The sequence below is a fragment of the Pantherophis guttatus genome, chromosome 1 (assembly GCF_059756535.1).
Source record: "Pantherophis guttatus breed Tessera chromosome 1, ASM5975653v1, whole genome shotgun sequence".
In the NCBI taxonomy this organism is placed as follows: domain Eukaryota; kingdom Metazoa; phylum Chordata; class Lepidosauria; order Squamata; family Colubridae; genus Pantherophis; species Pantherophis guttatus.
The window spans coordinates 293,430,769-293,443,312 of NC_142063.1; the positions used below are offsets into that span (position 1 = coordinate 293,430,769).

Sequence of the window (12,544 nt, forward strand, 5' to 3'; positions counted from 1 at the left end):
CAAAAAGAAAAGAAAAGAAAAACTCCCAAAACTTAAATACATCCTGCCTGGACTAAATATTAATAATAATAAGAAGAAGAAACCAACAATAATAACATCATAACAAGCCCATTAAGCTCAGGTCTGGGACCAAAACCCAGATCTCAAGAGTTTTCCAGAATCTTAGAAAAGAGCTTGCCATTTCTATCACTTTTAATACATGAATTAGAATATTTTGGTCAGTCACTCCTTTAGAGCAAAGAAATTTTTTCTTTATGATTCTTTTTTTATTAGCATATACAGAAACTGTGGCCATTATGGAGAGAGCAGAGAGAACTTACCCACTCTCACCTGTTTCTGCCTGTTTCGCACACTCCTTCACATAGCTAGAAAAAGAGTTAAAATTATAATGCCCAGAGATTATTAATTTTTTGTAGCTTTTCTAGGATTTCATAATGATCATGGAAATCAAAAAGGGCATTCAGGTAAGTAGTTCAGATATCATGTGGAAAGTTAGTTGACTATGGGAATTAACCTGAGGATGAATTGGTTTGGACATTTAACTAGATTTACCGTAGTTGTTCACATGACATCCGATTAACCCAATGAGCCAATTAAGCATATTGGGTAAACAGAGGCCTAAAGTCTCACTGTCTTTACATAGTATATCTATTAAAAGAAGATTATTCCAATGATTTTACGAGTTTTTCAAGTCAGTCAAGCACATAAACATGCTGTGTTTTTGGAAGATTTATTTCTGTTTCATATGGAAAACAGATGGCCAAAGATAGATATAACAGTGTTTTGCTGTTTGCTTTGCATCTGAATACCTATATTAATGGAATTCAGTGGTTCCTGAAAACAGTTCTATGTCTGAGCACTAGTTCATATGAGAGAGGTATTTTACATACATAGGACTCAAGCATACTATATGTATATGCACAGACAAACTCACACTCAGTGACATACTTTAAATAGTACTGAATAAACAGAAAAGTGAGACATAAAAGTAATAAATAAATACTGTATTTTTCAGTGTATAAGACGCTCTGGACTATAAGACACACTTCCTTTTTTGGGAGGAAACAAGATATACAGTAGTTTAGTTTAGTTTAGTTTAGTTTGAATTTGTATACCGCCCTTCTCCCTGAGGACTCAGGGCGGTGAACAGCCAAGTAAAAACGTCAAGTACAAATATTAAAATACAATTAAAAAGATAAATATAAATTTGGCCCCATTAATTAAAAACGATAAACAATTAAAAACACTTAAAAAATTAGGCCAGCCCGGCTTGCTGGAAAAAGAAGGTTTTAAGGGCACGGAGGAAGGCACCGAGGTCTTGGATTCTCCTTATCTCTGGGGGCAGCTGATTCCAGAGGGTAGGTGCCCCCACAGAGAAGGCCCTCCCCCTGGGGGTCACCAGTCTACATTGTTTGGCTGATGGCACCCCGAGGAGGCCCTCTCTGTGGGAGCGCACAGGTCGATGGGAGGCCGTCGGTAGCAGCAGACGGTCTCGAAGATAACTAGGTCCTATGCCATGGAGCGCTTTAAAGGTGATAACCCACCTTGAAGCGCACCCGGAAGACCACTGGGAGCCAGTGCAGCTCACGCAGGAGTGGTGTTATATGGGAGCGCCATGCAGCTCCCGTGACTACCCGCGCGGCGGCATTCTGGACCAGTTGGAGCCTCCAGGTGCCCTTCAAGGGGAGCCCCATGTAGAGAGCGTTGCAGTAGTCCAGGCAAGAGGTGATGAGGACATCACTTCAAGGGCATCGTTGGGGTGGCCTGGGGTGGAGATGTACAGCTGGGTGTCATCAGCGTACTGGTGGTACTTCACCCCAAAGCCACGGATGATCTCACCCAGCAGCTTCACATAAATGTTGAACAGGAGGGGCGAGAGGACCGACCCCTGAGGCACTCCACATATAAGAGGCCTCGAGGTCGACCTCTGCCCCCCTGTGCATGGATATGGGAAATAATATGGAATTTTACCAGTTTGGAACTGTTTTAAGTTTTTTTCTTTGCATAGATTGATATTGTAATCAGAATCAGTAAGTTATTCAGCACACAATCTGTTAGATGTAAAGCTTCCCCCCCCCCTCTTTATTTTCCTTCAGGTTACATTTTAATTAAGTTAGTGAAATGCTTTTTAAATTCCAGCTAATTGTTGATTCTAGACAGAAATTTTACAACAAAAGGACACAAAGAAGAAAATAAGACCATAAAACACTCATAATAACTGCCTCTGTCTCCCAGATTGCCTCGTTGCAGCAAACAGCCTGCTTTAGTTTCATTTTCATTTTCAGATCAAGAAAAAAAAAATCTGCCTCCCAGCAATTTGCCTGCTTGCAGCAAGCAGCGAAGGCCTGCGTGGCAATAGGGAATGTCAATCCCTGCAGCCTGAAACTGCTGAGGGTCGGGAGGCCAATCCAACGACAATCAACTGCTTGTGCTGAAGCTGAAATGGGCTGTTTTGCTGTTTGTTGCTTGCTGCAAGGAGGTAAATTGCTGGGAGACAGAGGCCAAAGGGTGGGAACCGGTGGGTGAGTTAAACTACATTCGCCATATAATATGCACCCAAATTTTCACCCTCTTTTAGGGGGGAAAAAGTGTGTCTTATACTCTGAAAAATACGGTATATAAAATCATATGTAAATTATCCCTTGGAGTATGGGAGCAAGATAAAACATATTCACATACACATAATTTCTGTAGTTATATTGTCCATTATAGAAAGCAAATTGCCCATACAGAAAGCAAATACAGGGACAAAATAATACAGTACATTGCTGCTGCTACTTTCAGATATCACTTGTATCTAGAGTGAAGCAGTATTTCTTCTATTATTCTTCAGCAAGCTACTGATTCCATTAGTCCTTTGCCAAGGAACTTAGCTTTGTAATGTTCCTTGTGGAATTCCTTCTGAGATTCGGTGTCATCTTCTGTGATGTGTTAGAAGCCTGTCGGTCAGGCTGTATCAAGCCAAGATTTTAAATATATGCTAACATCTTCACTGTGGAGCAAATTTTTTTGTGAAAATGACAAAAGTTTCAAAAATAGTTTATGATATGGCGTAGATGGTAGAATATATATCCACATTTCTAATTAAAATAACAATTTATTTCATTAGCTTACTAGAAGCACCATGTAGTTGTCTCCTGATGGAGGATTGTTTTGTTACTTTTTGGATGGAAGCGCTGATCTTCAGAATATTTCTTGGACTTTTCACAGAAAACCTAATTTTATAGTTCACATGTCACATTAAATACTCTTACTTTCTTTCTTGCATGGTTTGATGTTCAAATGTTACCAAAGTATTCAAAACTGGAATACTTCTTGTATCTTTATACTGAAATTATATGCATGATTGCTTTTACGTTAATCTAAATCATTGTTTTTAAATTATTGTTTCACAGTTGACAGGGTTTGCAATGTTAAGCTCTTTAGCTATTCTATGCTATAGTTCCAGAGGTTATTGTCCATTTATAGCCATCTCCCATGGTTGGTATACCAACCATGCTATATAGCTGGTTTCTTTCCTATTTATTTATTTTAATAAATATTTTAAAAGAATAGAATAAAAAAGCAGTAAAAGTAAGAAAAATGAAAAAATAGAAAATAAATTTACATGCAAGATTAAATAAAAATGAAACTCTTATTAGTTTTATTAACTTAAATTAGTGCTGCATATTTAAGTCTTCAGAACATTATTTGTCAAGTCAATATTCAATAATTAAAAACAATATCCAGTGTAATATGAATAATAAATTAAAAATCATTCTGATTTATGATTTTACATCAATTAGCCGGGTAACCACATGCTATCACAATTACCTGTTAAAAAGAGAAGGATAGTTACAAAAGAATGTAACTTTTCATCATGGCACATTAATATTGACCATGAGCTTGTCAACAGATACTCAAGCATATTTTTTTTTCATGTATATATTATATTACATTATATGTACTATACTATATTACATTATAATATTTTAATTACTTAACACTCATTTTTTCATCATGATAAATTAAGCAGTTTATAACAACGATAGTGCTTCAGAAAAGTTTGTGTTCCTATGACAATATTTTTATTTAATAAAATTAAAATGAAGCGTTACCAAAGTGTTACTGGCACATGCTACTGACCTATATAATTTTATTAAACTCCTTGGCTACACTTATAAGAACATTTATCACACAGTTCTACCATATAAACACCTTTATTTAATAACTGCCTGAACTAGTAGATGTATGATCCAGTATTGGTACAGAGGTAATCAGCTAAACATCAGCTTAATGGACAGTTAAACTGAGTGTGTGTGTTAGATAATTAACAAAACTGTGCAAATGTTGGAAAAAGCACTTCACTGTGCATATTACTATAAATGAAACATCTCTTCTCAAAAAATTAAAACAACTGTATGGTTGGAATGGTCAGCATGACTGCCTGAAAAGCTTTTTTGGGTCTCCGCATGCATGTTGCATGGACAGCTGTGTTGCTTTGCTGGCAGCCCCAGGGCAAGTGCTGTTTGATTAACAAAGCATTTTTATTATATGCACATCCAAAAGAATAATCCTCAGAGTCACTATGTGAATGCTTTATGCCATTTCCCCCTCCATAGAGAATCAGTTTGCAGTGGTGGTTAAGGTGCTGGCTTAGAAACCAAGAGACTTTGGGTTTTAGTCCTGCCTTAGGCATGAAAAAATGCTGGGTAACTTTCGGCCAGTCACTCCCTCTCAGCCCAACTCATTTCACAGGGTAGTTATTGTGGAGAAAAGAGGAGGAAGGAAGAGTTCTTCACCTTGAGTTGTATATTAGCAATAGCAATAGCACTTAGACTTATATACCGCTTCATAGTGCTTTTACAGCCCTCTCTAAGCGGTTTACAGAGTCAGCATATTGCAATCTGGTTCCTCATTTTACCGACCTCGGAAGGATGGAAGGCTGAGTCAACCTTGAATATTTAAAAAAAGTATATGAATAATGTAATAATAATAACTGTTACCAATAATTGTGTATTTATGTGTCTATGAGTATTTGAAGCTTTTCCAGTAAACCAATTTCTTAAAATACATTTACTTTGAGGCAGTCAGTTTAGTTTTGTTAAAGGCTGTAAAGCATTTAAGTATTTTGCAAGTGAGAAAAATCTGAATATGTTACCCAAAGTAAATGCTTGTTTTTTTAAAAAAAGCTATATGCGTATTTCAAATTCTTGTGTACTTTTTGCACCAGTTTGCTTATATCAACACCATTTAACAGGGGGGAGGGTGTTGGGGCGGTTAATATTAATGTAAATTAATGTTCACCATATATGTGCTCAGGTTTCAGATCATCCTCTGCGTCCAGTTCACACACCAACCATGAGATCACCATATAGTGGTTCAGGACTCTCTGTGCCAAAGGTATTCAATCAAATATGATGATTAGAAGCTAAAAACTTAGCCTATTCTTATACAGGTAGTCCTTAACTGATGACCACAGCTGAACTTGGAATATTGGTCATAAATCATTGCGGTCGTAAGTTGAGTCCATATGACTGGACTTGATGTTTCAACCATTTTTACGACAGTCATTAAGCAAATCAGCACAGTTTTAAGTAAATCATTAAGCGAATTGTGTGGTTGTAATTCCGAATCCAGCTTATCCAACGGAACTTTTTGCCAGAAAATAGCAAAAGCTATTGTAAAAATATGAGCATGTGACACACAGGATGCTGCAACCAGTTGTAAAAACAAACCAGTTGCCAAGCACTCAAAATATGACTCGATGGCCTTGGAGGCGCTGTGGCAGTCATAACTTTGAGGACATAACTTTTTCAAGTCAGTCATAATTTTGAACTTTCAGTAAGTGACCAGTTATAAGTCAAGGACTACCTGTATCTACTTTATTGATCCTCTATCATTTACTTATGAATAAGGATGCTGTTGTTAGTATCAGTAAGAACTAAACCCGCTTTGAAAGAAACAATTCTATATGTTATAAGTGTTCAAATATTTAAAAAGGTCAAATCCAATTTAGACAACATTTATTTCCTTATGCCAAATTTGAAAAGATTTGCTGTGTGCTGGACTAAATGTAATGAAAGGAAACAGACAATGGTGAGCTGCTGCCAGTTTGGACAGGTTCAGGCAAACCGGTAGTTCCAATTAGCAGCTGGGCCCACCCACCCGTCCTGGCGCTATCACATCCTATATAATCGCCGGTTGTTCAATGCCGCGCTCATGCTCACATTTTCGGTTCCGGGTGAACCAATTGTTACAGTATGTGATGCCCACTTCTGGAAAAAGATTATATACTTCTTTTGTCACATGTCCGTGATTTCTACTTCATTACAGAAATATAGTAATCATTCTCTAGTAGGTCAATATTACAAGGAGCAAAATGCTTTACTGATCATCAAATGTTCTTGAAAGCTAAAGGAAAACCCCCACACTTGTTTCTGCATAGTTTAATAATAAATATTCTACCAATGAGTTTTCTGGTACATTAGATATTAATGTACTTTGCTGTGAAAAAAAGAAATTTAAAACATAAGGTAACTGTTTTACCTGTTCCTTTTTTGGATAGTGATCCACTGATTTTGAACATTTATTCGATTTTTTTAGATTGTTCCTATAAAATACATAAGATGTAAAACTATTATAAAGTTACATACCTAACTTAATAGAGAATGATGATTCTGTTCTCTGAATGGAACTGATTATGAATAAAGTATAAGGTATAGGAATAGCTTAAAATTATGAAACTGAAAAATAAACTCTAACTAAACTATATAATTTAACAATGATTTTTTTATTATCAAAGCGCTTGTCACCTAATCATATTTCTATTTGTTTTACAGCCTAAGGCCCATCAGTTTGTAGTAAAATCCTTTAATACCCCTACCAAATGCAATCAGTGCACATCATTGATGGTTGGGTTAATAAGACAGGGCTGTACCTGTGAAGGTAAGGTCTGGCATCTGCTTGTTTTTACAAAGGATTATATTTATTATATGATAGTAATTACATGTTAATGCCATTTTGCCACTTGTGGCAAAAAAAAGTGAACAGCTCACTGTTTTAACTACCTTTTGAAGATTCAGGGACAAATTTCCCTAGCTTAATATAATACACTATAGTTGAATATGTCATAATGCTATTTTAGATTGGCGATAGCAATAGGTGGTGCTGAGACAACCAGTGATCACATTGTATGGTCCTTGGTTCTGGTAATGAAATATTTTTTTAAAGTACCATGAAAAATCTGAGCATCTGTTTCGTTGGCTTCAGTATTGAGACTGTTTTATGGTTTCAGAACCTTGTCTAAAACAAGGCTTTTCAGTAAATGAAAGCTGGGTCAGCATAGAGAAATTAAATGAAATTGGAGAAAGGACTTTAACTTCCCCTGTGTAGCAATCTCAGTTTTACTGAAACCATTATAAGCTTGGAGAATATGATTATATGTATGAAGATGCATATGTTTATAGGACAATAATGTTTATCACCCTGCTTAGGACTCCTAGAAATTTCAGTTACTACAACATAAGTGAGATGGTGGGCTATCCATTTTATCAAACAGAACAAAATATTTTTATAATGAACTTTTCTTTATGGATGTTCATTGTAGCTCAAGAAAGTACAGCTAAATGTCATATGGAAGATATATATGAAGCAACATCTGATTCTGTTAAAAAGTAATTTTTTGAACAAAAATTCAGTATCTCAGATGAATTAAACAATTAGTTTTATATTCATTTCTTATCCAAATTTGTAAATTGCCCTTTATAAATTAGCAATTTAAATGTCGCAGAAGTATAAACCTTCATCAGAACATATATATTTGGAATTTCTGTGAAATGGCTCATTTTGGTTTATATAGGACTATGGTTTTAATAGCCCAGAAGGTATTAATGCAGTGAACATACATGTTTATCTATAGCAAAACTGAAATGGAAGTTTACAGTGACATACATTTACTGCATAACATATAGTAGACACATAGTTCCATTGGCCAAGAAAAATTGACAAGGGTGTTTGTTCTTATTAACTGATTTTCATATTATTAAAATAATCATTGCACAATCAACAAGGATTGATATACATTTTCATTACAAATACTGTCTTTCCTCCCAGTCTGTGGATTTTCATGCCATGTGACCTGTGCAGACAAAGCACCAGCAGTATGTCCCATCCCACCTGAACAGACAAAAGGTCCTCTAGGGATTGATCCACAGAAAGGAATAGGAACTGCTTATGAAGGGCATGTCCGAGTAAGTCTAAGAAAACCTGTGCTGTTTTTTGTTTACTATTGATATTCATTTTGTGTGTGTGTGTGTGTGTGTGTGTGTATCTGAAATGAGAATTTCTTATCATTTTTACAACAAACGTGTATGTAGTGTGAATGTGTGTGTGTGTATACATACAATATGTATGTGTACACACACACACAGTTAACCCCAAAATGTCTCCTACTGTTTCAGAGAAAAAACTAGGAATTGGTAGTTTTCAGGGTACTTCCATACTGTCACTGGTATTGCAATTTTGTACCACTGTGCTAATGTCTATCCTGTTGTACTCCGTTATCCTATGAAGGTGGCCAGTGCTCCCTCCATCTGGCCAAGGATTAATCTCCTGTTATATTTGCTTTACTCCATGGGAGAAAAGGAAATAAATAAAAAAGATTACACTGTGTGGTTACTGAAGATGTTGCCTTCCAGAGTGACTGGAGAGGACATGAATTATGGCACAACTCCAAAGTGCCTTAGCTGCAGAACAGAATAAGAAATCCCAAGAAATGGGACAAACTAGGGACTCTTGCCAGTGGGAACCACCTGCCTTATACTTCCAGAAGAAATGCTACAACATTTTCACTGCAGCAATACTGCTAGAATTCAAGCTGAGTTGTAGTTCATTTATTCAAGACCCATTTATTTTATTTTATTTATTTTATTTTATTTTTCAATTTATATACCGCCCTTCTCCCTGAGGACTCAGGGCGGTGCACAGCCAGAATTAAAAACATGAAATACAAATATTAAAAACAATTAAAATCTATATAAATTTGGCCCAAAATTTAAAAAACCACAAACCAATTAAACATTTAAAAATTTTAAAAAATTTCTTCCTAAGCCAGCCCGGCTTGCTGGAAAAAGTGGGTTTTAAGGGCACGGCGGAAGGCACTGAGGTCTTGGATTCTCCTTATTGCTTTGTGGGAAGTCGGAACTAGCATTGATCTCAGATCAATGCAATTTTGCATGTAGAAGAGGCATCAGCTTCTTCACTGCTCTATTTGAAGGAAGACATGACCATTAAGTCAACTTATTTTTATAGTATTAATGTATATCTCATTGACTTGGTGAATGGTTTCTTGTATAAATGTTGAAAGTACATTTTGCATATTACGCTTAGATGTTAAGATTGTTTTCCTGTTTTGATTTTTTGCATTTAATTAAATTAATGTGGTTAAATTTATTTTAGATCCCTAAGCCAGCTGGAGTGAAGAAAGGCTGGCAGAGAGCCCTGGCTGTTGTTTGTGACTTCAAACTCTTCCTTTATGATATAGCAGAAGGGAAAGCATCCCAACCCAGTGTGGTAGTTAGTCAGGTTCTTGATATGAGGTAGGAATGGCATGCTTTAATTTAATACCCAAGGCAGCAAGTGCTTCTCTTTTGAATCTCTGCTTGTATGAATAACATAAAAGTTGACCATTTTCCTACAGCCTATCCCTTTCTGATCAGGTGTACATTGAAGAACATCAGCAATAGCTGTGGTACAGTAGTGGGTTTCAATTTAGTTTGCTACCAGTTAACTCATGCGCATGCGCGGACTCACACACATGACACATGGGCAGAAGCAGGTGGACGGAGCCTCCCGCCACTACTGGTTTGCCCAATCCGGGGTGAACTGATAGCAACCCACCACTGCTGTGGTATAGTATAGAAATATTATTGAGCTTTAAATATGGTGGAAAACTATAGAACTAGAAGCTGAAGTTTTAAAATGATAGCAACTGTTGCTTCAGGTAAAGAATCATCTCTCTCTTTAAATGGATTTATTATTAGTGTATATTCACAATTGGTCAGTAGGACTTCTTTTTAAACATTTGCTAATTACACCTAGATAAAGTGGTGCTTAAAAGTTTGTGAACTTTTTTGAAATTTCAGTATCTCTACATAAATATGACCTAAACTGTGATCTATTCTCCACACAAATCCAAAAACTAGAAAAAGAGAAGCCAATTAAACAAAATATTAGAGTTGTTCATTGGATTATTGTGGAAAATGATCCCAAACTGCATATCTATGTTTGGGGAAGAATGTAAACCTTTGCTTTTAGTAACTGATGTGAAAGCCTTGGGCAGCAACTAAACATTTTTGATAACTGTTAATCAATAGAAGAGAATGTACTGTATGTAGCTCAGGGCTGAACTGTGGAATCGTTAATGCTCTTTGAACTTAGTTGTTTGTTTTCAGATGGTTTATTTCCCAGCTAGCTAACTGGTGTGCACTGAATCAGTGCATTATTAGTGCATTAACATCTGGAAGCAAACAAGCAACCTCAGAGAGCACCATAGACCCCATAAGTGTTGATCAGCCCTGCGTATTTGTTTGGAGCAGTGGTGAAATCTAAAATTTGTTACTACCAATTCTGTGGGCGTGGCTTGGTGGGGGGGTAATGTGACTGGCTGGGCATGGCCAATTTTTTTTTTTAACTTTTAAAACCATTTTTTCTACAACCTCTTCTGATGATTCCAGCTGAGTTGCCTGATCGGCAGACGCTTTTTTTCTTTTAAAAAAGAAAGAGGCCAAAGAGGTTGTAGAAAAAATGGTTTTAAAAGAAAAAAAGCCTCTGCCGATCAGGCAACTCAACTTGAATCATCAGAGGCATTTAAAAGAAAAAAAGCGTCTGCTGATCAGGCAACTTAGCTTGGATCGTCAGAGGCTTTTAAAAGCATTTTTTCTAAAACCTCTGAAAAGGTTGTAGAAAAATGCTTTTAAAAGCCTTTGACGATCCCAGCTGAGTCCCACGATCATCAGAGGCTTTTTTTTTTACTTTTAAAAGCATTTTTTTTGGCCGAAGAGGTTGTAGAAAAAATGCTTTTAAAAATTAAAAAAATAAGCCTCTGATGATTGCGTGGCTCAGCTGGCATGGGGTGGGGGGCAGGGATTTTTGCTACCCGTTCTCCGAATCACCCGCCTCCATCGCTACTGGATCGGACAATCCGGTCTGAACCAGGAGCATTTCACCCCTGGTTGGGAGACACTTTAGCCAATAACTGCCTCCTGAGGTCCTTCTACAACATTTCTACAGAATTAAAGTCAGGAGTTGGACTTGGCCCTTACAAAACATTAAATTTCTTCTGCTTTAATCATTCTTTGTGTGTATGATTTGTATGTTTTAGATCATTTTGCTACATGACTCACTTTCTCTTGAACTTTAATTCATGGACAGATATTCTGATATTTTCCTGGCACAATTAAGAACTCATAGGTCCAATAATGACAAGTCATCCTGTCCAGAGGCAGCAAAACAGGCCCAAATCATGATATTGCCACTATCGTGATTTTTTAGCTAGGATACGGTTCTTATGCTGGAATGCAGAGTTTGTCTTTCACCAAATGTAATGCTTTCAAGCCTTACATTTTTATTTTGATCTCATCTGTCCACAAAACATACTTCTAATATCTTTCTGGCTTATCCACATGATCTTTTGCAAATGTGTAGGGGGCAGCAATATTCTTTCAAAAAAGTAGTGACTTTCTCCTTGCAACCTTTCCAGTCATCCCATTGACTGAAACACCTGATTCTAATTTCCTCTTCAAATGAACTAATAATCCTAAAACCTAAAGATTCACATACTTTTGCCGCAACAAAAATATCACTTTTGGATTTTTCTTTCTGCAATAAATGAATAAATTTTGTTTAATTGGGTTTTCTGCATCTATTTTTAGCTGGTGTGTAGAGAACAGATCATATTTTAGGTCATGGGCAGCTATAGAAATATGATGAATAAATAAATAAGAAATAAAGTTCTAAAGACTTAAATAAATTTTAGACTTAAGGAATTATAGAGTTGTTGCAAATAAAATTTCAGAGTAAGTGCTCAAATACCTTCAAGATAATAAAATGGATTGTGTAGTCTTCAGTGATGGGGATATACGTATAGCAATATTATTTTGAAAATCTCTTTTAAATGTAAATAAAAGTTTATCCGAGTTTTCTGTTGTGACACTTCGAGTAGAGCTATTACTTGATTTGTCTTTCACTCTTACATTTTGCCCCTTTATACCAATAGAAAAACAATTTGACAAATGGATAGCAAACATTTATATGAAGAAATTATTTGCTACTGATATTGAGTGAATGTAATGTACTTTTATGGTGAACTAAGTATAAAACATACAGCTCTATGTTGTGCTGATATGATTTTCTTCCAGAATAGAGGTTCTTAATTGAGGTCCATGAATTGCTTGGGGTCTGTGGATTGATTTCGGGGAGTCTGATCTTGGATCAGAAAAAAAAATACAATTTTATTTTCAGTAATTTCTAACTTGTCTTACTGAGTTAATGGATTAATAAAGAA

General features: G+C 36.1%; 1 protein-coding gene across 8 annotated transcripts in view; it reads left to right on the forward strand.

Moving 5' to 3' along the window:
• Nucleotides 1–12,544, forward strand: part of CDC42BPA (CDC42 binding protein kinase alpha) — a 143,910-nt gene that overhangs the window by 112,089 nt on the left and 19,277 nt on the right. For all 8 annotated transcript variants that reach the window (XM_034427949.3, XM_034427953.3, XM_034427951.3 and 5 more), the window contains 4 exons: nucleotides 5,302–5,382; nucleotides 6,822–6,927; nucleotides 8,095–8,231; nucleotides 9,439–9,578. In XM_034427949.3, the coding sequence (XP_034283840.1) occupies nucleotides 5,302–5,382; nucleotides 6,822–6,927; nucleotides 8,095–8,231; nucleotides 9,439–9,578 (464 nt within the window). The remainder of the gene's footprint in view (nucleotides 1–5,301; nucleotides 5,383–6,821; nucleotides 6,928–8,094; nucleotides 8,232–9,438; nucleotides 9,579–12,544) is intronic.